The sequence below is a fragment of the Onychostruthus taczanowskii genome, unplaced genomic scaffold, assembly GCF_017590055.1.
Source record: "Onychostruthus taczanowskii isolate IOZ18803 unplaced genomic scaffold, ASM1759005v1 scaffold79, whole genome shotgun sequence".
Taxonomy (NCBI): domain Eukaryota; kingdom Metazoa; phylum Chordata; class Aves; order Passeriformes; family Passeridae; genus Onychostruthus; species Onychostruthus taczanowskii.
Genome location: NW_024505782.1, coordinates 1,162,297 through 1,188,519, shown reverse-complemented (window position 1 = coordinate 1,188,519; position 26,223 = coordinate 1,162,297). Strand labels below are relative to the sequence as shown.

The window sequence follows — 26,223 nt, the reverse complement described above, 5'->3', positions numbered from 1 at the left end:
ACCAGACAGCATGCACGCGTGTTTGCAGAAAACCCATGTGTTTTATGCATGTCCTTTATTCAGAGAAAACAGGTAGGATTGTGGAAGGTACAAGAACACTCTCCAGGTTCTTTGGCCAACCCTCTTGTTGATATTTCCACGGTGAAGAAACCAAGGTTTCCTGGGCCAAGCACTGCACACCCTGCAGTCACAACAAAGGGAAAAGAGCAAGAAGGAATGGCAGCACCTTCTCTGCACAAGCCCAAGTTGAACTGCAGCAAATACAGTGTATAAAGTACAGCTGAGAGGTGAGGAAGAGCAAGGGATCAGCTGCTTTGTTCATCCTACTCCATACAAAATCTGCTGGCATCAACTTAGAAATGAGTGCCACTGCCAGCAGCGTTAATTTGGGACAGAGAATTTGATCCTCCACAGAGCAAGAACTATTGATCTGTAAGGAGCTGTGAGAAGAGCTGAGGGGAGCATGCAAGGCAACACCTTTAAGTCTGCCTGAACTCCCCCCTATTTATAACAGCATTTCCAAAAGCCTTTCCTGGGCAGGGGTAGGTGCTCCCAAACCAGGCCTGCATGTCTGAGACCAAAGGTGAGGTTTGAAGTGGTTTGAATGTGTACTAGGGCATGGTTTTCAGGTGAGAAGGAGGTCACAGGGATCATCCCATGCCTGAAACTACAAAATGGGCCAAGCTAACAACCCAATAATCCACCAGCTTCTGAGATGCAGCAAGTTAATGAGGCTCTTCCCGTGCTTTAGAAAGGTCTCCTTGAACTTGACCTGCTGACTATGTGAGGGCTAAAACTGCTGCTCTAACAGGATCTAGACCTGTTTTCAAAACCAGAGACTGGGATTTTCCCTTTCTCCAGTCCCTGGTTTCTGTAATGATGACCTAAAACTTTAAATATAAATTCCAGAATGATCCAAAAAAGAACATCTGTGCAGCAGGAAGGGGGGTGGGGGGAATATTTTTGTATTTAACTTCAACTACTGAACTACTACAGGGTTATAATTTTTTAAATGCTTTTAAAAAATTTTAAAAAAATCAAACCCTTATTAAAACAAGAAGTGGTTTCGTTTGGATTTTTTCCTTGGCTGCGAAGGGGATGAGCACAGGGCAAAACCTTCCCTTTCAGACAGAAACCACCACAAAACTCCATCCCCTTTCTTGCAAATGAACCAACAGCGCAAAATGACAGAGTTTCAGCCTTACATGTTTGTTTGTTTGTTTTATCTAGGCAGGTTTTTGCAGGAAGGGGCTTTTTGCAGCCCAAACAGCGCCACTGCACCAACCAGGAGCTGAGCTGAGCCGCTTGGAAGTTGCCTCATCTCGCAGCAAATGGGAAACGGAGGGAAACACCGACGCAGGCGAGGCTGCACCTTGCAGCAGAGACTCGCTCCTGTGTCCTACAAGTAACCTTGCATCGAGATACAGAGCCACAACAGCAGCCTGGTACAGTGAGGAGGAGGAGGAGGACAGCGACTAGGAGGGGAAGGGCAACAGGAAAACAGTAAGAAAACTCCCTGAGAGTCTTCTTTTCCTCCTTAGGGGGAAAAAAATAATAATTAAAAAAAAATTAAAATCTCTCCCCGATACGGAGGTGGAAGGAGGGGATGAGACCCTTTACAATCCAAGTCCTCAGCAAAGATCTCCTCCCTTTGCCAGAGCTCCTAAATATCACTGGGGGTGGGGGGGAGCTGGAGGAGAAAAGGGTCACGTTTAAAAGGCAAAGGGAGTCAGGGAGGAGGGAGGACACTCCTGAGCCCGGCCAGTAGCCCCACGGTCCCAGCCATTCTCATTCCTGACACGTTTCCCTGCTCTCCAGCACAGCCCAGCTTCGAAATATTAGCGCGGCGCAGAGTGCCATTTTTCGAGTCGCTGCAGCTCCTTCTTGGCACCGGTTCAGCTTTTTGTCTCGCCTTCTCCTCCGAGCGCCCAGCGGCGGGAGGCGGGAAGAAAGGAGGAAAATAAAGCCCCGCTGCTTCGCTGCCGGGGCTGTCAGGCTCGCCGCAGCACCCCAGCCCTGCCTGCGGCACCCCACACCCCCCAGCCCCGCCACTCGGCAAACATCAATCTCCTTCCACCTCCACGGCAGCCAGCTCGCAGCCTCCTGCCCCCTCCCCGCCGCCACCCCTTTTCATCGCGCTCCCTTTTGTACTCCTCTAAATTCTTCCAGCCAAGCGTTACAACCTCCCACCCTCCCTTTTCTCCTCCGTCCCCAGCCCTCCCACCTCCTTCCCTCGCATCGGCAGGAAGGGTCGTGCCGTGCTTGCCAATGCCCTGGCATCTCCCGGGCGTGGGGAGAGCACGCACGGGGTGCCGGGCGGCCGCGGCTCGCTCGGAGCTGCCCGAGGGCCGCGCAGGTGTGTGCAGGACACGCCCGGAGGACAGGACACGCTCCGCATCCCCCGGCGGTGCTGCGAGCCCCAGCCAGAGTCGGGCAGCCGAGTCCCTCCTCCTGCTTGTGGGGCCGGGAGGAAGGCAGAGGCAGAATAACAAGGGAGAGACACACGGTGTTTTTTTAAGCAACCCAAACATGGCACTGAGCGCTTCCACCACCAACTTCTCAGCCTGCTGTGCTGGTTCCAGCCTGGCACTAGCTTTGATTTGTTTTTTGTTTTTCTCTCCTGTTAAACACTCTCCTCCCAAATATTTTTTTTCCTTTTAAGTTTGGTTGTTTTTTTGGTTTTTTTCCCCTATTTCCCTCTTAGCTTTTCCACAGACACAGGGCTTGTCCATAGCTTGCCACCTTCCCTCAGGTGACAGGACCTGAGGGAGCAGCGTGAAGCTGTGCCACGGAAGGTATAGAATGAATATTAGGAGAAGGTTTTCTTCCCTGGAGGATGGTCAGGCACCCTAGGACACTCAAGGCACCAAGGTGCCAGAGCATTTGGACAACACTTTCAGGTAAGTGGTAGATTCTTGGAGCTGGACTTTATAATCCTTGTGAGTCCCTACCAACTCTGAATATTCTGCGATTCCATTATTCTGGGGCAATCCCTGCCATTCTCACCCCCAAATCTGAAGCAGCACATGTGGAAGTGGTACTGAAGGAAGTGATAGATGATGTAATATTCAACGGACCAAGAAGAGGAAAGAAAAGAAAACCCTCAAAATCTCAAAACTCTTACACACAAGAAGAATATTCTCTTCTGCGAGGAGGAGGAGGAGGAGGAGGAGGAGGAGGAGGAGGAGGAGTGAGAGATGCCCTAAAAGCAGGCAATGCAACACTTGGGCTGCCAGGATGAGCTAACCCCAGCCCCCTCCTGAAAGGAGGGAGGAGTAAATTTTTGCTGGAAGACAGAGAATGAGGCAAAACACTTGTTCTCCATGGAAAGGACCTGAGAGAGCCAACTTCCATCCAGTGATGTGACTCCTATTAAACCAGAGTTTCAGACACTGACATATGCATGACAGAGATAAAGTGCTATCAAATACACCTTGTCTGGTGCCTGGAGGAAAGAGATTTAGAGAAAAAAAAATACAATAATGCTGATTCTGGGGATGGCTTGGGAAGGACATGGAGGGAGATGTGCTGAGGATTTCATCATGAAGGCATGAGTGTATTAATCTGAAAACCTGTCTAGAGACCCAGGGTAGGGGGCAGCCCCATAAACAGCCCCTGGTGTCCCTAGAGTTTTCATGAGACTGCCTGGATGGCTTTTTCCATAGAGAAACATCAGGACTCCTTAGAAAACACAGGACTTAGAGGATGCTGAAGCAGATGGGCACTCCCTCCCTGTGGCAAATCCCTCAGGAGACCCAGCAGAAGTGCCAAAAAAAGGCTGGTTCTTGCTGAACACATTCTGGCCACCTCAGGGAATAGCAAAACAACTGGCTTGATATGGGGGCTGCAGAGGCAGAGCAGGAGGCAGGCAGGCAGGCAGCATGCTCAGGGTGCTACAGGCGCAGCAGTGTCCTGAACAGCTGCCTAATATGTATCTTGGCAACGTCTCTCCTGGCTGTTGATGAAGCAGAAATCATGGGCTGGATTCGTAAACCCATCAGCTGGGCCTGACTTTTGCCTCCCTGGCCTGCAGGGATGGCACAGGAGGGGAGCAGAGGGCTGGGTGACACCTCTCTAGCTGCCAGGAGCCGCATGGAGGAGCTGGTCTCTGGTCCTCTGGTCCTTTTCAGCCAGCAGCTGAGTAGGGAGCAGATGATGGGCAGGTGCTGAAGTGGACTTAAGATAAGCAGAAGGCCCTGCCATGACTGTGCTCACTAAGGGATGTGTGAGTTTGAGGATTTAAACCCAGCCTCTCCCCTTAGGAGCACCTCTGCCACTGGGATGCATGCCCTGCACAGGGTCTCTGTTGGAGTTTCTCCAGGCCACCACAGCACAGCTGGATCTGGTTAGGTTGGCTGGAGTGTTATCCTAGTAGGGCCACCTGGATGACCTCTTCTGAGCTGTGGTTTTACTGTCCCAAGCTCTTTGCATAAGGACATCATCCAGCATTGGCCATACTGCCTCACCATGTCTGCTTCCAAAGCCAGCCAGTGACCATCTCAGTGCTCTCTCCCTGTTGTCTCTGTTTGCTATTATTGAGGTCTATTGGGGCAGATTTCTGCCCTTCCCTCTATCCCTTATTCCTAAGTGCTGGCATTTGGCAAGGCAAAGGGGGTTCCTCACATGTGTCCATGCCAAAGAAGGCCCTGACACCTCAGCTGGAGCCATCTGCAGAGAAACACCCCTGCCTGCAGGTATCATTGAAGTGACTCCCAGAGAGAGGCACTTTCCGATCCTTTGAGTCAAAAGGTGCTATAAATAAAAGATATTACAGGCTAGCAAGTTCTCAGTTGCAAACTGGAGTGGGAAGGAATATTTTAGCATCCTTTTTCTGAGCACATTAACTCTTGGCAGACGTGATCGTTCAGGTCTTCACAGCTGAAAACTTCACACCGTGTGCAGCATGTTGAGTCCACATGCTCCATTTCCATCTTCAGCAGCCCTAAAATCCACACTGCCCCAGTGCAATATCACCCCCTGAGTGCAGAGGGCACCCAAATATTGCATCACTTTGGGTGTCATGACACTGAATATACAATCCATGGTCATTTTCCCAGGAAAAACAGCCTAAGCTCACAATAGAGGGTGCCTAAAGATTTTTACCAACAGGCTTCTGATGCTTCCCTTTCCAGGATGAGCAAGCACTTTGTATCAATCTGGCTTGCTTTAGTGCAGTGACCCAGCGCTGTGCTCCGCTGCGGAAAGTTCAGGTCCCAGCTGCGGGGCTAAACTCTTGCTGACACTGTGCTGATTTTTCTCTCTGTGTCACCCATGCTGCCAGGGGAGGGGGAGGAAATGTTGGATTTTTCCAGGCAGGGAAAAAAATAAATAGGAAACAATCGTGCAAAACGCAGAGATGTGGCAAAGGAGAAGGGGGAGGAAAACAGTCCTGGTGTGTGCAGTGAGGCTGAGGAGAGGAAATTCTTTGGGCAGCACAGGGCACTTTGATCACGTTCTTTCTCTTAAAGAGGAGAAAATCTTGGCCAAGAGGCAATTAAATTGTTACAGGCAAAGAAAAGCTTTTAGGGTGCCTTGAAGAACTTGTGTGTGTGAGCAACAGCACAGAGAGATGCAGAGGAGGAAATCAGTACTAGTGACTACAAAAGTTTGGGTGGTTTGTTTTGGATAAAGATCCCCACATGCAGACTCTCATCTAAAGCCCTCAGTCTTCAGAGCAGGGCTAGAAGTCTCTTAAGAACACACTCTTCTTGCATGACTTCCAGTATCTCTGAAAGCCATTGTCCGTGCCAAAAATACAACAAAACCAGCTTGCTTTCTTCTTATTTTATGCAGTGTTTTGGCTCATCTGCCTCTGGTTCCAAGAAAAAAAGCTATTAAAAAAGTTTTTAATTTAAGAAGGCTGAACTGTGCTACTTTAATTGCAAGCCATCCTTGTTCTCATGACTGCGCAAGTACACGGGAAACAAAGAAAAAAACTCTTCTGTGATTCTATGGAAAACTTTCAGTGAAGGATCCCGAAAAATCAGCAGAAAAAGAAGCTTGTTTTCCTAAGAAAAGCCTACAAGCCTTGAGTTCTCCCACCTTAAGCAGACTACTTATCTGTAAACTGGCTGTTCTGCCACTAAATTACATAAGAGGTCACAGCATTCCGGGTTCAAATGAGCCTGTTAGTCAAGGGTGGTTATTAGCCATGAAATACTATTGAATCAATAAACCAAATAAAAAAGAACTTTGAAGAGACTCAATTTCCCCACTCAATCTGCAGTAGCCCTGATTTGACAGAGAAGAGTGAAAGAAAACAGTGTGAACAGGATCCGGTGCCCTCCAGTTTTCAGAAATCCAGGTGTGGCTGAGGTAAATTAGCCTGGTGCTGTTGGAATGAATGCTGAATGGTGCTGTTTTGATGAAGTCCTCCGCACAAACAGGGCTGCTGCTGCAGGGCTGGGTTTACACCAGGGTATCTGAGTTAATGCTGCTCTGTGTGTAGGGCAGGTCAAAATCAGGCTAGTGTGCTTCTAAGGATGTTGGCAGGTATCCTGTTCTCCTGAGCCATTCACCTCGTGAAGGTTTAAAACCTATAGATTCACTTCACAATGCAGTGAAGGTTTTGTTGTTAAAGACCAGATGATACTCTTTCCAAATTATTTCTTGTTGCTTTTTTCTCTGCCTTCCCTATTATTTATTAAATACTCAAGCAAAGATCTTCAGCTCACCCAAGTGGTTTGGAGACCAAGACTCATGTTTCCAGCTGGTCCAAACAAGCATAACTTAATCCAGGTCAGCAGAAACAGTGGACAAAGTCAGAGGAAAAGCTGTAACCAAGATTTTAAACCACAGGGGCTTCCAAAAACAAGGACACAGCCTTCTAGACAGCACAGTGCATAGAGGCTAACTATTTTCTCACTGAAGGCGATGGCACTTCTTGTGGGTGACCAAGACAGGCGCACGAGGCCCAGGTTACCATCTGAGAGTGGGGAGCAGCTCCATTACCTGTGGAGAGCACATGCTGTGCTCTTAGTAAAATCTGCCCACTGTGTCCTGCTGAATGCTGCATGATGCTGATTTTTTTTTTTTTCCCAAACCTTGGCCCTTGTGCAGCTTCTTAGTTTACACAGTGGGAGAGAGGCATGGCTTTTTGGCTTCAAAGTAAAAAAATCTGGACCCTTGAAAGAGTGCTGAAATCTGCCCCTGAGCTTTTCAGAAAAAGTGACCCAGTCAATCCAGTTATTACACCATTCTCTGGCCTGTGACTAAGACATGGATTGGTATTTACTTGCAGGGAATGTTGGCAGGAGTTGGGGGTTCCCATTGACTCGTGCTGTTTACTGCTCCCTGAGGAGCAGGGGCCGCAGCGACGGCGGAGCGGCCGCTTCACAGGTGCACAGCTTATCTGCCAAAATGGGTTGTAAATCAGAGCAGAGGAAGAGAGGGCTGGAAAAATGCTTGTCTCTAGGAGCCACCATTGGAAAGGGATGCTGGCCATGCTCGTTGTGCAGGTTTCCTCCCCTATGTGTGCTCACGCTGCACCAGAGGGATCGGGTCCCAGGTTGGAAATCCAAGGAGCATGCCAGTAATTTGGCAGAGATTACACATAGGGTGAATTTGTCCCTGATCTCCGTTATTGGTTCAAAACCAGAAATTCTCATAGCTTTTTGGACAGATGGCTTGTCCTATTACTTCTTGTGTTAGATTTCCCACTGAGGCTGAAAGCAAATCCACATTCAAGCTGAAAGTAAACAACCTGTGAATTCAAAAGGCATTAACTCAAACTGCCAAAGCATTTGCTGCGTATGCTGCAGATGTCAAACACACAGTTTCCCACAGCCCTGAGCCTAGGCACATAGCTAAGTTACACAGAAAAACCTTCCACCAAGCCTGAAAATCCATCCTGTGCAAAACTCGCTCTCCTTGCTGGCATTTTCAGGGCTGGAGCCTCAGCTGGAATGAATTAATGTAGCTGCTCTGATTTGAATAGAGCTGTGCCAATTTATACCAGATGAGGATTTCACCCTTTGGAGGCCAAGTGGGAAATGGTTATCCACTACTTTTTTAAAAGTGTGGTTTGAGGCAGAAAAACATAAAATATGGTGTTTCTTAAGGAGTGAAAGAGCGCTAAGTAAGTTTCTTTCCATTACAGTGAATCATTTTTGAAGGAACCTTTTAGAGGGGATGGTTCTAAAAAATCAGGCTTTGCAGAAAATTGCATATAAATAACACAACTTATAAGTACAAACAGCAGAAATTAGCCAACTTACTCTTATTCCTGATACCTTCCAAAATGCCAGCAAAAAGTTAAGTAGGAACCCAAGCATGATATTTCTGTGGCATTGCAGGAAATTCAGAAAGTGGGAATAACTAAATGAAATGCTCTGTTTTTCCTGCCAGGCCTGTATGAAGAGGACAAAAACCCCCCTTGAAACTAAACCATACAAACAAAAAATATCCACCCATGTGCTTTGAAATGCTGTAAACTTTGGAACCATGGTGTTCTCCTTGGCCACAAAGAGGTGCAAGGTAGTTTTTCTGAGATATTTTGGTTTAAATTGAGCAGCACAATTGAAGCCACATTCTGTAAAGCAAGACTCATTCCATTTAAAGCAAAGCAACCTCAAGGTACATATTCAGAAGTGATTACTTGAATTAAGCCTTTGATTTATTCTTTACCATAGGAGGCCCTACTTTCAGACTCCTATTTTCCCCAAAGTAAACAGAAGGTCAAATATTACACCAATATAAATGAAGGGAGATTTATCAGATGATAGTAATGTAAAATTAAACTTTAAACTGTTTAACCCACAGCCACTAGACCGATTCAGCTTACCAGAAAATTCAGCACCTCTTTCCTCAAACCATCTTTATTTTCAATTCAGAATAAGCTGGCAATTAGTAATACTTTGCCTGTTTATAGAGCCTTACATCTGAGGATCTAGAAACACTTTGTAAACACTAATGAATTAAGCTTCTTAACACCCCCTGTGAGACAGATACTGCTATCTCATTTGCACAGCTCAGAGAAGTGCAGGTTTACTGAGGGTTGGAGCTGGGAAACCACTGCAGACCCTTAGCCTCACCTTCAGCTAAGTATCACAGGGTTTTCCATGGATGTGGGGATGTGCCTGGCAGCTGCAGGAGCTTATCCTGGAACTGCCAGCTTGCCCTGATGTCTGTCAGACTGAAAAAACAGAGGGGTTGAACTTCCACCCACAAAGAGAACTTAAGACCCATTTAGAGGAACACCATGAAAATGCCATCTGTCCTCTCCTGAAACAGCCATTCACACGTATGATCCTCTGATGTGTAAACAGGGGAAAAACTTGGGATTTTATTTGTCCTCTCTCAGTTTTTAATAACAACACTGACCCTGGTCTTATTATTAAAAACCCAAAGCTCCAGGAGGATTCTTCCCCTTTCTTTTTCATTTTTCATTGCCCATATATTTTTCTCATTTAAGGGTAAGATAAAATATCCAAGCTTGCTTTCCAGTCATGCTGAAAAGAGGAACTTAAAGGATTTTTACAGAATGCCTGAAGGTTTTACTTTCAACACTATCAGGAATATTTAGATCCTAGGAAAGCCTTAGGACAAGATAGGCAGTGGTGAGATGAGATTCTTGGGTTGTTTTTTTTTTTTTTTTTCCCCCAAAGCACAGTCTCATTTATTGAACAGCAGCTAATGTCTGGTACCTATTTGAAGCATTTTCCACATGGCCCTTCTCCAAATGCATGGCAATTGGACAATTTCCATGATGATTCTTCTGTCTAAAAATACACACCTTCCCCTCTTTTCAATTTATCATTGAGTCAGCTGGCCTATTTATTTTTGAAGTTTTTTCATTTAATAGTGCACTTAGAAAAGCTTAATACAAACATTGACCAATTCATCGCTGCCACAAAAAGAAAAGCCTTAGAAGTAATTCATCTAAACAGCAGTCAAGAGCAAGAGTCTCTTATTTAGAGATCAGTCAATAAGAAACTATGTTATGGAAGCTATTTTAAAGGGAAAAAAAAAATTAGATTTTTTTTTCTTAAACATCTCTTTTCTTCCACAGATTGAAACTGAGGAGAATAGCAAATAAAATATTTGGGTTTGCTTTCAAAATTTGTTCATGACCTTAAACCCCAGGAATGGGAACAGACAGGCATTTGACATATTCAGTGTGTTGATTTGTGAACTACTGGCAGATTGCTGTTTGCCTAAGAAAACGTGTTTGAAATTCTTTTCTAAAAACTCTTCTTGATCTTTTCCCAGTTCACGGGCTGTTAAATGTCTGCATGACACGGCAGTGTTTGTCTCCTGAACAGAGGGACATTACAATTTCTGGAAGCAGATTTTCAGTGGGAATATTAAAGGCACTATTCAGGAATATTCTCCAGCATTTACAGCCTCCACAAACAGTACTGCATGCAAACATGTTTGCTGGAATATTTGTCAAGAGCAAACATGACAGAATGGTGGGAGAAAGTGTACAAAGTCTAACCAAGCTTATAAAAACCCAACAGCTAATGAATACTTGTGGAAAATGTCTTATGGTATTTCCTCAGTGATGGATGCTTATTAGGAAAGCCCATAAAGCTAAAACTATTTTGCTGCCTACATTCTCCTGTAGTCCAGAAGTGAAAGATGTTTCCATGACTCTCTTTGCCATCTTCATCCATTTCTCTGCAGGATGCAGGAGCATTTTCTAAATAATTTTTTGTGAGTATTAAATGGACAGAGGCCCAGAAACCCATTTTACATAAGCATCTTGGTATCTCAAAGCTCTTTGCTGTCTCTGACCAAAAAAACCCCAACCAAACAAACAAACAAAAAAAAAACCCAAAAACCAAACACCAAAAGGTATGAAGATGTTTGTAGATTGGTCAATATACCTTACTGAGCTATAATGTATCACCACAGTATTACATGGCATTATGGATCTTCTTTTTAGGCCTCTTCCTCAGTGACAAAACTGCTTTTGGATTGGGTCTTTTCCTGTAAACACCTCAGTGGGTACCCAAATGAACACAGCAGACTCCTGTGGACATTGGCTCAAAAGCACATGGCCAGAGAGGGAGGCAGATTTGAAAGGAAAGGCTTGGGAGTGATGGATTATGGACTCAACTGAGCCAAGGCAGTGCCATGCAGTCAAGTGGGCATTCATGGCTGAGAAAATCACCTCTTACTAGAAAAAAAAGAAAGAAAAAAAAAAAATAAAAGAAAGAAAGAAAAAAAAAAGCATTGAGATCCAATCTTTTCAGTCAACATCAACAAGAGGAAGCATTTGGGATGTGGAGCAGTGGGACACTGCACAAGGGTAACACGAATTTGCAGACTGGAAAACCTATCTGGGGAGATATTTTTTCTTCTTTGCCTGTTAGTCACATTTTACAAACACTGGACCAAATTTTGTTTCTAAAGGGAAGGTTTAATGGAGTGAGACCACTAACCCTTTGACACACTACTGGTGATAACACAGGACAGATTGGGTTACGGGCAGGGCCAGGCTGAATCTGGACCTGTGCTCCTCAGAATTGTGTAGCAGTGTCAAAGCTCACCATAAGCCCTTGAAACTCACCACTGTATGTTTTCCAGTCAAGCATGACACTTCCTTTCTCACCTGACTAATACTGATCCCCTCAGTATGTTTTCTGAGCAGGAGTTTACTGAAAATGATCTTTGTTCTGCTGTGCAAGCAGACAACTCAAAAAAAGTACCATGATAGAGTCTTTTCTTTTAAAAAAACTTCAAATCTTAGTGCACTAAATATATGATCTTATTTTGCTAATTCTGCCTATTAACTGAGTACATAATTCCTTATGTTCCACTCTCCTGGAAGGGAAACTGATGGACCATCCAGAATTTTTCCATTCTGTCCCTTCTGTTCATGCATTGCTGGAGATGATACTGTATAATGCATGACTTACCTGCAAAGACATTGGAGGAGTAATGAAATAAGCAGATGCTCTGTCAGCAGGCCTTTAAAACATTGGTATTGCAATCTGAGATGCAGTCAGGCATCACATGCATATGTCCTTTATTTATGGAGCTGATAAAGTCTCTGTGTCAGAAGCATCAAACCACCTTTTTACTCCCTGCTTTTCGTCACATTTAAGAAAGTTGCTGTCTGGATATTATATGAAAGCTCCTGATCTGGGAGGAAAACAAGGATTTGCCTCCTGTTTGAGGCACTAAAAATAAACCAAACAACTTCATCTAAACAAATCATTGGGGATTCCTATTGTGGATCCTCTCCTTCACACACAGATGATGTCTGAAATAGGTGTATCTCCCTGGAGTTACCTATTTCTCTTCATTGCTTGGAAAGGGACCCCAGAACCACTAACCCAGCTACACTACAGATCACAGGACCAGAAAGAGAATCAGAACAGCACAGATGCTCACACCACCAGAAAGAGAGTAGGTTAAAATTAGATATTGAAAAAAAAAATCTTTACTGTGGGGGTGATGAGGCCCTGGCACAGGGTGCCCATAGCGGCTGTGGCTGCCCCTGGATCCCTGGAAGTGTCCAAGGCCAGATTGGATGGGGCTTGGAGCACCCTGAGCTAGTGGAAGGTCCAAACCAGGCCATTCTATAACTCTATGATTTGCAGGTATTCATTCGTCTATAAATTCAATTTTGCATACTTTTCTATAGTCACTATTGTTCTAGGTCATTTCACAATATAAATCATGTTTCCTCCCAAACTGTTCCTAGCACCAATGACAATTTAGAAATCAGGGGGAAAGCAGGCACAAACCAAGGGGAAGGATGGCATTCACATTAGCAGCCACCATCCGAGGAGCATTTTGCAGTATGAATAAAATAGTGTTGCTCAGCTGCAGGAGGAGTGAGTTCTGAAGTCACTGAGCTGCGTGGCCGTGGCTCAGGGGAGGGTTTCAGTTCATGCTCAGCGCTGTGCTTGATTACTGGTACATCACCCAAAGGCTCACAGCAAAACAGATGATGGGACAGAGAAAAGCTCTTCTTCCTAACACAGCGCAGGGAGCTGCTGCTTGCTGACTGACAGCTCCCCAGCCAGCTTATGTGAATCTAATTACCCAGCCACAACCCAAATCAAAATGCCCCATTGCAGCTGGTGTCTCACTTAATCCATTCATAACACGAGCTAATTAGCATTGATGTTTTTGGGCAAGTTTATTCCAAATGTGGTCAAGTCCCAGGCTTTCAGCTTGGTTGCTAGGACCCATTGAGGATCCTGGGAGAGGCTGTGTTTCTGCCTAGAAGGCATTTTTCTGTCTTGGTGATGGAGAGATTTAGGAGTGTTTCAGGGGAAGATGTTGGGCTGGGCTGAAATGAATATTGGCATATAAGCAGTGTTCTTAAAATGTTCTCACTGCTACACCCTGCCTCAGTGCAGGAGAGTTTGTAGCAGAATGACAGTATTTAATAGTTTGCATTGTATCTGAATTCAAACGTCCTAATTGTAGGGGAGAAAAAAGGGGGGGAAAAGAGGAAAAGGATGAGTGAAAAGAAAAGGAAAGAAAACAGGAATAACAAGAAGATGAAAAAAGAAGAAAAATAAGAGGAAAAAATAAAAAGAAAAATAAAAAAAAAAAGAAAAAGGAAAAGGAAAAGAAAGCTTGGAAAATGGGAAAAGTCATGAAACAATTCTGTATTTTATGGTATTCTTTGTGAACAGAGCTGAGAAAAGAGGCCAGTTACCACAGCTTTGCATTTGCTTTTCAACCTATGGGATTAGAAGATGAGAGCAGGTGCTAATGGGAATTTTGCCCATGGCAGAAAATCAGAATCCTAAATCTTCATCTCTGGAAATCACAAAAACCCTTAGCAATGATCTATAGTGGCTGCACTTGGAAATTGGTGATATAAGGAATTGTCACTTGGCAGAAAACCGAATTTCTGCTCCTTCAGCACACCACAATTTCAGTTTAATTTGTAACAGGATGCAAGTGTAAATGAACTGACAACAGAGCTATCAGCCATTCTGTTGGTAACACTTGGAGCAATAGTTTCGATTTGACTAGACACAGCTGTCCACTGCATGGAACGACCTTTAGCCCCATCCTTGGCGAAATTCAATTCTCTCCATGTCTGACTTCGTCCGTGGGGACTCGAGCAGCAGAGCTGCCAGAATAATCAGCGCATTGCTTAATGACAGGCGCTCCAACAAGCGAGGCAGCCGTGCATTGTCGGGAGCGGAGCGCTCAGCTCCGGGCAAGGGACGGGCAGGCGGGGAAAGCCCCTTGTTGTTCAAAAGGAAATAAAACTTTTTGTTCCATGGGAGCAAATGCAGATGCGTGCGGCCGCCTCGGCTTGACGAGCGTCACCAGCGCACCGGCACCTCGTGCGTGTCTGTGGAAAAGTGGAGTTTTCTTGTGTGTTTGTCAGCAAACGTGCATTTTTATTAGGTTTCCCTAAAAAAAACCAACCAACCAAACAAACAAACAAACAAAAAAACCAAACAAAAAACCCCCCAAACAAAACAAAAAACAAAAAACAACAACAACAAAAAAAAACCACCTAAACCAGAACCAGAACAAACAAACAAAAAAACCCAAAAAACAAAAAACAACAACAACAACAACAACAAAAAAAATAACAAAAACTCTGCATTGTACTGCTGCAAAACAATTTTTTTTCTATTTTTCTAAGCCTAAACATGAATACATCCCATATGGTGGTGCTTGCATGGCCACCCAGATGTCCGTCATCCAACATGTGCACACATATGTGTATAGATGCACACAATTTCCCCCTGTTTACTGCACTGGCCACTGCAATAGGAAACATGTTTACCCTGAAAGTGTCAAAAACCAGGAATTTCACAACTTTCACAGCTATTTGTGTGAACTTGTTTTCTGCTTGAGTGATTGCCTCTCCAGCAGTTCGAGGGAAGCACTCCCTCACACATGACAGGGAGGACAGGTCACTATGGGATTAACATGGATGTGCCCCAGCCAACACCACTGCTGCACCCATGGGGGTGAGGACCACACTTCCTAACTCTTTTTTTCTGTTTGATTCAGCAGCCTGAAGACAGTGGGTATGCTCTGTCCCTCCCTTCATCGAGGATCCCCAGGGGCACGCACTGCTTGAGTTGGCAGGGTTTGCCACAACCTCTGCTAGCGGGAAATTGCAGGGGGTGATGAACCAACTCCACCTGCCCCACGAGCCCCGAGGGATTTCTCTTGTTGCTATTTTTGTTTTGGCAGCTCTCTGGGCCCAGGTCTGCGGAAGATTCCTGTTCAGTTATGATTCTGACCCGCTGCCAAAATGCTCCTGAGAAATACAAGGCAGAAATGGGGAATGTTGGTCTTACACAGCTCATAACTCAGCCAGAACAGAGGGGAGGTTCATGGGAGCAGAGAAAGGCATATCTTCAGCTGCAGGGCTTTTGTCCCTGCCAAAATTCAAAGGTTCTTTTTCAAACAATAGAGATATTACTGCTTGTTAAAAAAAAAAAAAAAAAGTATTCAGAGAAATAACTTTTGAGAAAGTTTGCTAATCAAAATCATTAGGAATGTAAAACTGCTGGTCTTTATCAATAAGAAAACAAGGTGGTCTCCAAAATTTATAAAATCCCATTACAGTGGGAGGTATTAATTTTAGCCAAATACAGAGTCACTGCCACCTCCCTGTCACTCTCTTCCTACCAACTAACTGCTTCTGCTATTTATTCAGGAAAGGGGAAACCAAAGAGTGGCCTGCGTAGAAACAAACATTAAAAATCATTCCACCCCCTGCTGTGAGCAGGGACACCCTTCAGCACACCAGGTTGCTCTGAGCCCCATGCAACCTGAACTTAAACACTCCCAGGGATGGGGCAGGCACATGGGCACCCTGTGCCAGGGCCTCACCACCCTCACAGCCAAGAATGCCTTCCTAATATCCAGTCTAAACCTATTCTTGTCGGTGTGGAGTCATTCACCCTTTACTTGTCGCTCCAGGCCCTTGTAAATAGTCTCTTTCCATCTCTCTTGTATGCTCCCTTCAGGTGCCTGAAGGCCACAATTTGGTCAAAGCCTTCTCTTCTCCAGGCTGAGAAATCCAAATTCTCTCAGCCTTTCCTCATGGCAGAGCTGCTTCATCCCTGTGATCATCTTGGTGGCCTCCTCTGGACTTGCTGCAGAAGGTTCATGCCCTTCCTGTGCTGGAAAATTATTCTCCTCAGGTAAATCCATCCAACACTTTATGGAGATATGGCTGCACACAGTTTGACCTACTTCTGACCGTAGGGTTTCTCTTTCCCATCCCTGTTGGCTCCTCCCTGGCTCTCTCCTTGATCCCTGCTCTCCCCACCACACCAAGACTTTTTCACCAGCCCCCTGGTGATCCTTAAGGGCCAGATCCTCTCTGGCATTTCCCTTGGGCTGAAGCTGTCATTCTTGCTGGCTTTTACACCCTTCTGTCTTGCTTTTCCTTCACTCCTCTCATGCTGGTTTTCTTTTTTCACCCTTTTAAACTTGTTTAACTTTTGATCACTCCACAAACCTGTATGCTTGGCGGAGATGTTACTCCAGTTCTTGAGCACATACTGCTTTTCATTAACTTAAAGCCAGATATTTTTAATCAAAGTCCTCGTTACTAATGCAGAAAGGAAACAAACTCAGATAGCCCTAAATATCTATCCTGGTGTCCAGCAGGGTAACATACACACAACTGAAAACATGTATTTTCTTCCATATTTATTCAAAATCTTCATTTCCTCATCCAATACCCACTCCTTGTTCACTCTTCAACTAAACTCGAATAGGCAAAGCAGAACACAGACAAAAGTTGTGAAATAACTGGTTGAAAAATCAAACTCCTCATGAACAATTTTTCCCTTTTTTACTCCACCATGAGATTAATTTAAGCATTTGAAGGAGTGTATTTCTGTAAGTCCTACTAAAACAACATGCTGTGGAAAAGGTAGAAAGTCTCACAGCAATTTAGAGAAACACATTTTTTACAGCCCTGAGAACTAGAAAATCAAATTGATCCTTAGATAAATAAGCTCTTCCCAGAGCAGGTCATTGGAACAAGTAAGGTAATAGCAAAAATGGAAAGTAATCTCCACCACATTGAAATGAAAGGGCATTTCCCAAGTCTGCTGCCAATCTCAGTGGCCTAGAACCCCTCCCGGAAACTCCACAGTGTGGAACCGTACGAAGCTCAACATCAGCATACCAGAAAAGTATTAATAACTGTGAAATACATGTGGGACTCCAGAAATTGGGTTAAGTAGGCAGGAATTACTGCTTCTGTCACTGCTGAAGAGGGAGCAGGAAAAGAAAAATTATTCTTATTCTCAGAGAGAGAGAGAGAGGGAGGAAGAGAGAGAAAAGAGAGATGACGTGGGCATCTCTGTTCCTCTCCAACCACCCTCTTCCAAACAAATTTTCTCCACCATCCTCTGGCTCCTTCAAATTTGACCCAGCATCCAAGAGTTACAGAAAAGGTTCAAGGCCACACTGGCAGTCATACTCCCTTGGGACAAGCAAGGAAGAGGACAAAGCTACTCTACTTTCCAGTCCTTCACATTCGCCAAGAGTCCACACCTCCAGCAACTCTTTTTCAGAAAAGCCTCACCCATCCCTGAGAGCTGGAAATGTGCACTCATTTACTCACAAACAGGGAACTCTGCCAGCAGCCTCACAACCTGCAGATTTTGATTGCATTAAATTGTTCCAAAGCAGGTTTTCCTCTTGAGCCTGGAGTAGAAGGCAATTAATTAAGACCCATTCCCCCCTCCACTGGATTAAAGCAAATTAAATGGTAGCATTAGGACAACCTTGCCTGGGATAGGGATTCTTGGAGAAGCAGGGCTTTCTCTCTCTGTCTGCACAGGAAGCTGATCCTATTACTTTGCTCAGCTGAGCTTGGATCATCTCTAAAAGGTGCCCTAAGTGTTATCCTACAAGTCTGGGAAGTGCCACTGCCATTTCCCAGACACACAAGTCCAAACACAAAACAGCATGAAGAATTTCTGCTCAGCCACTTCCATTGTAAATAAAGAACACAGTGCTGGGAATTGAGTGAAAACAGCACAAAAAAACATGTATGGAAAATCTCCTCTTTAACCTGTGTGTGACTGCTGTGTTAAACTGACAAAAGTCCTTTCCTAAGGTTATTCTTCACCTCACTGGTGAGGAAGGGAGACAAGGGATTATGGGACAACCCTCTGAGATTCCACATCCTCCTGGAAACACCCCTGGCATATGGTCCCTGTGGTGTGAAACAGTAAGCAGATGAGTGTTGAGTAATTTCTGAGAAATTAGAGACAGGTAAATCGATCAACTAAGTGAGAGCACCAAATGTACACTGGATTAATCTACTCTTTGGAGAGGATTAGAAGAAATTTTATCTCACCCAAAGACTTTGCCAACATTTCCCATTGCATTCTCTAATTTCCCATCAGGAAATCAAACCCAAACTGCTTAAATTCACCCAGGTTCCTAATTCTGCACAGATTGAAGACTACAAAGATGCTTCAACCCAGAGATATAGTGCAGCTTCCAAACACTTCCTGCATTACCTGGAAGCTTGGCTCATTTCCCACTGCAGGAATTTAACCTGCTTGAAGTGAAAATCAGAGAAAATCCTCTGCCAGTGTCTCCTATTTGCAGTTGTAATGTGCTAAGCTAGGGAACCACATTCAGGGTCAACCCATCACCTCCAGCAGAGTCTTTCACAACTGTCTTTGCTGCCAGTGCCACAGGACTGTGGGCTGGGGAAAATGGCCAAAATGATGAAACATTGCTTTCTTGTTTTCAAGTGATGCAGAGAAAAGTGGAAACAACAGCAAAAATATTCTCCTCCTAATTGAAAACACAGTACCACTTAACGGCCTTTGAAGTGAGTGTGTGTGTGTGTTTTGTGGGGGAAGGGGGAGAAATGGATCGCTGTAACCAACACCCCAAAGGACTATAAATCAAACAGCATACAGCTGTTGGTATCAAATATAACTCCTTTTGCACTACATCAAAAAGCTTTAATTAACAACTAATTTATTCAAGTGAAAAAAAAAAACAAAACAAAACCAAACCCTTGCACTAAATAATTGTATTATAACTGGGGGACTAGTCTGTATTTCCCCCTCTCAAAAGCATGATAGGAGAGGAAATTGAGTCGTTAGAGTACAGCAAAGTAGAAAGATGGATCAAAGATTCAGGGAGGTTGTTGATTGGCTTTTTGAGTCAGCAGAGACCAAATCAAGCTCATTTAATGAAAAAAGCCACACTGCGAGGTCTGTTTGCTCTAGGACCTACTTTTAATAAAAATGTTTATAAAGAGAAATGGCAGTGGCTCACACCAGGCACGGTGTGGACAGGTGCTGCACAACCTGCCCATACAGGGTTGTCCCTTCTGCTCCTTGCCACTGTTTTGTCATCCATGGAAAGGTCCCGTGGCACAGATGGACAAGGGAGGCTTCAGCCATGTGGAGCTCTAGACAGAGCAGCCAAATGTGGCTGTCAGTGGCCTCTGAGTAAGCTCACTTGGGAGCTTATCCACATTTGAACCCCAAATGTAAAAGGTCAGGCTGGCAAAATTAATGCTTTCCTTTCCCTCCATTTGAAGATCATAGAATCATGACATGTCCTGCGTTGGAGGGCCCCAAAAGGATCTTGAAGCACAACTGAAGGCATGTGCTGCCGCACGCCCAAGAATGCTGCTCTTGCAGATCAGGAGCCCATGCATGAGCACCCCTGCCCTCCAGAACCAGCCTGGCCACCAGAACCATGTGGCATGACCTGGGTCCCATCCTCTGCCAGCATCACTAAGGCATGAATTTGAGGGATGTTCCCTTTTTTCCCCCCCTTTTTTACCTCCATAACTTTGTGCTAGTGACGACTAACTAATCTCTGTCGAGGTAAGGTAAGTGCCATTATGCTGCTTTAATGGCTAATGGAGCTGAAGCAGAGTAAGTAGTTTACTGGTTGTCTCATCTTCATGGTCCCATCATGCATGTTTTACTGTTCCTCGGAGTGCACTGAAGTTCCACATTAATGCTGCCATTGATTACAGTGTACAATCTTCAGGGCAGGGACTGTGATTTTCTTTTCATTTGCTTAATGAAAAGCACACTGCCTTTTAATTCCTCTGGATCCTGTTGCCTAGGTTTTAGGCGGGAGCCCCCAGGGATGGCAGCAGCAGGGGGGACAGACGTGATGCTGTGCCATGTGGTGCCCATGGGCCAACAGAGGCTAAAGCAGAACCAGGCTGCAGACTCAGCACCTTTCTTTATATTCATCCCCACCTGTGAATCAGTTCCTGGGTAGTGCTGGTCCACCACCACCCACAAGCAATTCTGAAGACTCCTTAAGTCTATATATAAAATCAGGTTGTGACACAAATAATTTTTTTGTAATAAGATGGTTAAAGGGAAGCATTGAGTTTGCTGCTGTAAACATCAAAGTGAGCTGGCAGGTGCAACCTGTAAACATTATCCAACCCCGAGGACAAAAAGAATTTCAACACAGTTAATTGATTAGTTTATGGATAAAATTTAAAAATTGGATACATAATTCTAATGATATATTGCACCATAAGAATGATTTGATAGGTGGGCAAGATTTATTTTGCTTTTGTGACGGCTTTATCCTGTAAAAATAATATTACAAAAAAAATCCCTATAATTCATAAAGAACTTTCCAAAAAGCTTAAAAAGAGCTTAAAAATTGAGCAGCTTAAATCTTTCTGATATATTTCAAATGTACAGGTATATCCTAAAATAAATTTCAGAGGTAATCTTTAGAAGTAACATTATTCAGGCTTCAAAAAAGAAATAAATCTGAAGTGTTTACACATATTAAGCTCTGAAAAGATGTATATGTAGGTTGCTCCTAAAAAGATTTGGGTTAGTTTAATTTGGTAACCCTCAGCCCTAAGTATCAAGGTCATGAACAGGATAGCTTTACGCACAAAAATAAGTATCATGGTCCTCATCTACCTCCAGTGAGTAATCACACCATTAAGGACTAACCAAGAATGTGTCAGATGGGTCTCCAGCCACCCAGAACAGGTTCCAGTATTCCTGCTGACCTGCACTGCAGAAAGGAAAACCAGAGAACAGGACAATTCATGGCTTCAGGGAGTGAATTGTTTGTGACCTGATGGTCAAGATACCCACCTAGGCTCAGGTCCTGCCTCTGTCAGTGACTACAAAGATGAAAACTGCTTCATCTTTTGAGTCCTCTTTTATAAAATAAGATCTTCATCTCTGTGAGAAATTCAGTGGGTTGTGATGCTTCGGTTCCTTTGGGCATCACAAATTATAGGGGAAAAAAAAAAGAATAATTTTTCAAGAACAATCTTCCTACTTGCTTCCGTCAATGATGAATTTAAGCACGGTGCATAAAATCTGACAACTCTATGTTTGGCTTAAGTATCTTTTATTGTTGGTCATAAATTGTCAACTTCCTTATAAATCTGGGCACAGAATATAAATATAGTTGGTAAATGGCTCCTTGAAATTAAGTAAAAATTACAGCACACAACAACAAGAACCAAGCTAAAAGAAAACCTGATGGCACACGCAAGACTTTTTTATTTATTATGAAAACTCAGTGCTGAATCCATGTTGCCCCTAAACCTAAGAATCCCCTTCTCCCACCTACTGACCAATCTGGGATGAGCAGAACTTCAAATTGCCCCATGCCCAGGAGGAGATGTGGGGAGGAAAGGCCACCATGGGTGCTTCAAGCTAGGGGTACTCTAAGCACAGCAGCAGCCTTCATTCCTCAAGGGCCCTTTTGCTTTTTGCACACTCATTCTGTTTCCTGTTTCACCTCCTCTGTTCCCATCCTTACCCCCCTAAACAATAAAAGCTCAATGGGAATGCAAATGCAGCTCTCCATTTAAAATCCCAGCCGAGAAGGCAGTGTGTCACCCATATTTATGAGCTCTAAATGGCTTTTATCAAAGTGAGGTCGTACTAAATCACCCCCAAGCTGTCATAAATACAAATGACTCGACATAGTCTGCAACAAGCCTTCGGGGGAAAATTATATGATCTGCTGTTGCAGTTATGCTATATCACACAACGAGCTCATATATTTCCACTGGCAAGGTAACCTGATCCTTCAGAGGACACTAATAGGTGAAAGGGGGACGAGAGGAATAGTGAATCAAGCAGTGCATGCCTGCACGTCTGCACACACGTCTGTGCATGCACCTCCCAGCTAAAGCTCAGGCTCCTCTCCCTGTGTGGAAGAGGAGGTTCTTGTGGTTTTGGAGAATGAGATTTCTTTGGCTGCCTTAATGGAGACGGGAAGCTGCCAGCCGAGAGAGTAAGATCCAGGGGCTCACCAGGGTATTTCCTATTTTAAAAATTCATGCAAAGGCATGAAAATTATTAAGATATGAACCAGAGCTATCCAGACTCCAAAGACTGGACCACTTCCAAGCAAATTAAAGGAGCCATTCCTCAATCTTAGCTGGTGAAGTCCAGGATTATAGCAGAGTCTACTGCATGATAAAGAGGAAACACCTATAAAGGAGGCATGAACTGGGCAGTGGAAAAAAATCAGCATGGGCTCCTGAGATAAGGGGCACTAACTATTTTCTGTTTATTTACCTGCTTTTTATTTATGTGCAAACATAGAAAGACACATATACAAAGAAGGAGAAATTCTGATCAGATGCCATAGACAGTGACAGCAGTTTGGGGCAGCCTCTAGATACAGAGTTTAGGACAGTCTCTAGACACAGAGTTTGGGACAGCCTCTACATACAGAGTTTGGGACAGCTTCCACATACAGAGTTTGGGACAGCCTGCTGAGCATCATCCCCTCTCAGCTCTTTGCAGACAGCCTGGCCATGACTCAGTGTGGCACAGTGGGGGCTCAGAATCCACAGCTCTCCTTATGGTCACACTGGGGTCTTGGTCACCTCACATGCAAAATAAGTCAACTCCAATGCCTATTTGCTCATATTTTTGCATCTGGGATGAAAACCATGTCTGTCTGCCTGGCAAAGGGTTACAGCAATAAGTCAGATTGGGTTTGCTATCTCTAACGTAATAGAGGCACTATGCCAATTTTCAGCAATCCAGGTCGGATGTGGGCATTTATAATGGTACCCTTCTTGGAGAATAAGGTCTCTAACATTAAATTATATATTTTAATTAAAAGCTCAACTTACTGAGCTTGAGCTACTAAACTTGATTTTCAGCTGCCGTGAGCCTGGTGGGAAGCCAGTTGGACAGCACTGCCATTTTCCAGTGTTGAGGTTTTCATAAATGCTCTGCACAGGAAACCTCCTCACTCAGGAGCTGAAGAGGAAGCCTGGTGAAATGCATGTTTGAGCCATTTATTATCAAAGAGGACGATAAGAGCAAAGCCATTAGAAATCCTGATTTGAACTCCTCCTGTTGTGATTCACTGTACTCCTTCTCCCAGGTGCATCTTCTCCTGCCAGTGTCAGGGAACAGGCAGCCTTTCCTGGAGCTGGGGGCTGAGGGTTATCAGCCCTGCCCTGGCTGCTGGAAGGGCCACACTGTCAGACAGGAGGAACCCAAGGAGCAAGAGAGCTCAACACACTGCCTGAAGAAGCTCCTTGCACTTCAAGGACTCCACCAGCTTCCACAGCTGGACTGTTGGCAGAAGCTTCCACTGCCCAGGAAGGGAAGCAGGGAGGACACGAGGCATCCTTGCAAAACAGCGAGGTGGTGGCAGGCTGACCTGTGCTGACGGTCAAGCGGTGAGGCTCGCTATCTGAGAAAGGCCACCTGGAAACCAGCCAGCTGGCTGTCTGATGTGATTAAAGACAAAATATGAAATGCCTCAGAAGAGGGAGAAATAGGATCGCAGGTCTGGGTTGCATAATCTCATGCATTTGTGTAACCAGTCTAAATAGAGCGTGTGAGCTGACCAGATGTTTTTCATTTCAGTGTACAGCGCTGTGCAGCAAATCAGAGACCAGCAAGTGCCAAACACAACGGTGGCTTTGCCAGCACTGTTGTAATCAGAGCTCAACAAAGGGCACTGTCAACCCCAATCTCTGGGCTGACAGGTCAATCTGCTGGCTGGGTAAAGAAGACAGACCGTTCTTTACACCAAGTACCTGTATCTGAGCTAAGTATCAGTAGTAGCTGGTGAACATGGGGTTGGGTCTCAGTCACTGAGCCAAATATCAACAGAAAAAGAGCCAGCAGGATTGTGTATATGATTTGATCCACTGTGGGAGTGATCCATAATGTAATATCTACTTATTTAGACAGACCTGGATACTGACTTTGTGAGACAAAACCAGCCAACATGAAAATATAGAGGAAAAACATTATGCAAACTCATTTATGATTATAACATCATTTTGGTCTGGAAACATTGAGCTCCACTCAAGGAGTACTGAGCTCCACTCACTCAGTACTCAAGGACTGTACAGAGAAGATACATTAGGACAGTGCTCTGACAGAGAGACAAATTTTGCTTTCTTAGGGGCCTTTTTTATCCCCAGATTAGTGTGCATAGATCTGTGATAAAACAGTAAACATTAAGCAGATGAAATCTAGATCTGTAGTTGCACGTGTGCCTTACACACACACTTCTCCCACATTATCTTTGATGGATACATGCACTGATGACCAAAACTCTTTGGCACCAGATTAAAAACACACTGTTGTTCTAACAAAGCCTTGGAACAACAGTTGGTCATCTCTGCCTTAAATAGATTAGTTACCATGAAGAAATTACACTGCTTTTACTACATGGATAACATTATACTGAAGTAACCATGATTCTAGACAGCAGTTATGTAAGAATCAGGGGAAAAAAGGCATCCCTAAAGGCATCCTAATTCTCAGAACTGTGTGTAATCTAGGTGTCAAATGACTTACTATTGTTATATTACACTGATAAAACATAGGGCGTTGACCTGGCATAAAATGTATACTGGGTTATACAGACCAGCACTTCAAGTGTTGCACATGAAAAACATTGCAGTGCATGTTCTAAGTAAACTTTGTATACTGGTAGCTAATATAAGCAATTTATTTAAATTGACTTTTCTGAATGTTCTTCTTCATTTTCTCTTTTGTTTCTAACTATCACACTGAAGTGAGTATGGAGCCAAGTTTGCAAGTCCAGAGGCTGAAATCCTCTCCCAGGTTGCAGCAGGTGGTCCAGCACAGCTGTGCAAGCCACAGGGTGCTTCCCTACTTTCAGCTTGAGCAGCTCCAACAGCAAGGGAGCAAGCCTTCTCTCATTCCACCCAAAATAGAAATAAATACCGATTTTAAAATTGTGCTCACTGGGACTGTGACAGCAGGAGGAACCAGGCTCTGAGCAGAGCAACAAGCACAACACCAAGGAGGAATGCCCCACCATTAACACCGACATACAAGTCGTAGAATCCTAGAATGTCTGAAGTTGGAAGGGAACTCAAAGCTCATCTTGTTCTAACACACTGCCATGGGCAGGGACACCTTCCACCAGACCACGTCGCTCAGTTGGTGCTGTCCCTGACTGTGTTCTAATATGAATTGTCCCTCAACAACATGATTTTACTCACAAAAGTAATAAAGTAAAAAAAAAAAAGCTTATCTGGATCTTCAAAATTCCCAAAGGCACGACAGCTGGAGACTTTTTGTAAGCTCTGATTTTGTATTTGCAGGTCTAAAGCATTTCAGTTGTGCAAAATAAGGATTATTTGGATATTTTGTGAGCAAGAATGTGTTGCTACACTAAAGATAAATGAAACAACTGAATTGATATACTTGTGCAAGCCTTCAACATAGGCTAAGTGCAGTGTAATATAAGTAGTGCCATCCACTGCTTCTCTTAAAGCCACTGCATCCCAATGCAAAATTGTTACAATGATTATTCTCGACACAAGCCCTGTTTGTTCATGTTCTCTTTTCATGCTTATCTCCTTTGTGCTTATCGTAGGGGCTAGAACAACTATCCCATGAATGAATTATACCAATGTTTGCTCTGTGTGGATGATCAAAATGTTGTATTTGAACCTGCTCTGGGGACACCTCTCTGTTTATTTGCTTCTTGAGATGGTAAGAAGGATACTTTCTACAAAGCTAATTTAACTACAGTTTGTAGCAACAGAAATATTTTCAGTTACAGCAAGAGGGTGACAATGGCAGTGAATATAGCAAATGGATCAAGCTTAATTTTGAGTCTTCTACTTGCTAAAATATCAGGAGATAATTTTTACCTTAAACAGCCTTGTAGTGGCTGCTGCCTCTAGAAAAGCCTTGGTAGCAGATGATAAGAGCATTTTTTGGACCAAGAGAGAGAGCAGACAATGTGATGAACCTATGGGTGACAAAATGCTGACCAGAGCCATCACAGCATATCAACCTTCAG

General features: G+C 44.2%; 1 protein-coding gene across 3 annotated transcripts in view; it reads right to left on the bottom strand.

The window, feature by feature from the left end:
- Nucleotides 1-26,223, bottom strand: part of SETBP1 (SET binding protein 1) — a 267,469-nt gene that overhangs the window by 147,344 nt on the left and 93,902 nt on the right. The window contains exon 1 of one of the 3 annotated variants that reach the window (XM_041423540.1): nt 2,225-2,277. The exons of the other annotated variants lie outside the window; for them this stretch is intronic. Within the exon in view, the coding sequence (XP_041279474.1) occupies nt 2,225-2,239 (15 nt within the window). The 5' untranslated portion in view covers nt 2,240-2,277. Of the gene's footprint in view, nt 1-2,224; nt 2,278-26,223 lie in introns of those variants that run through there. 3 annotated transcript variants of the gene reach the window in all.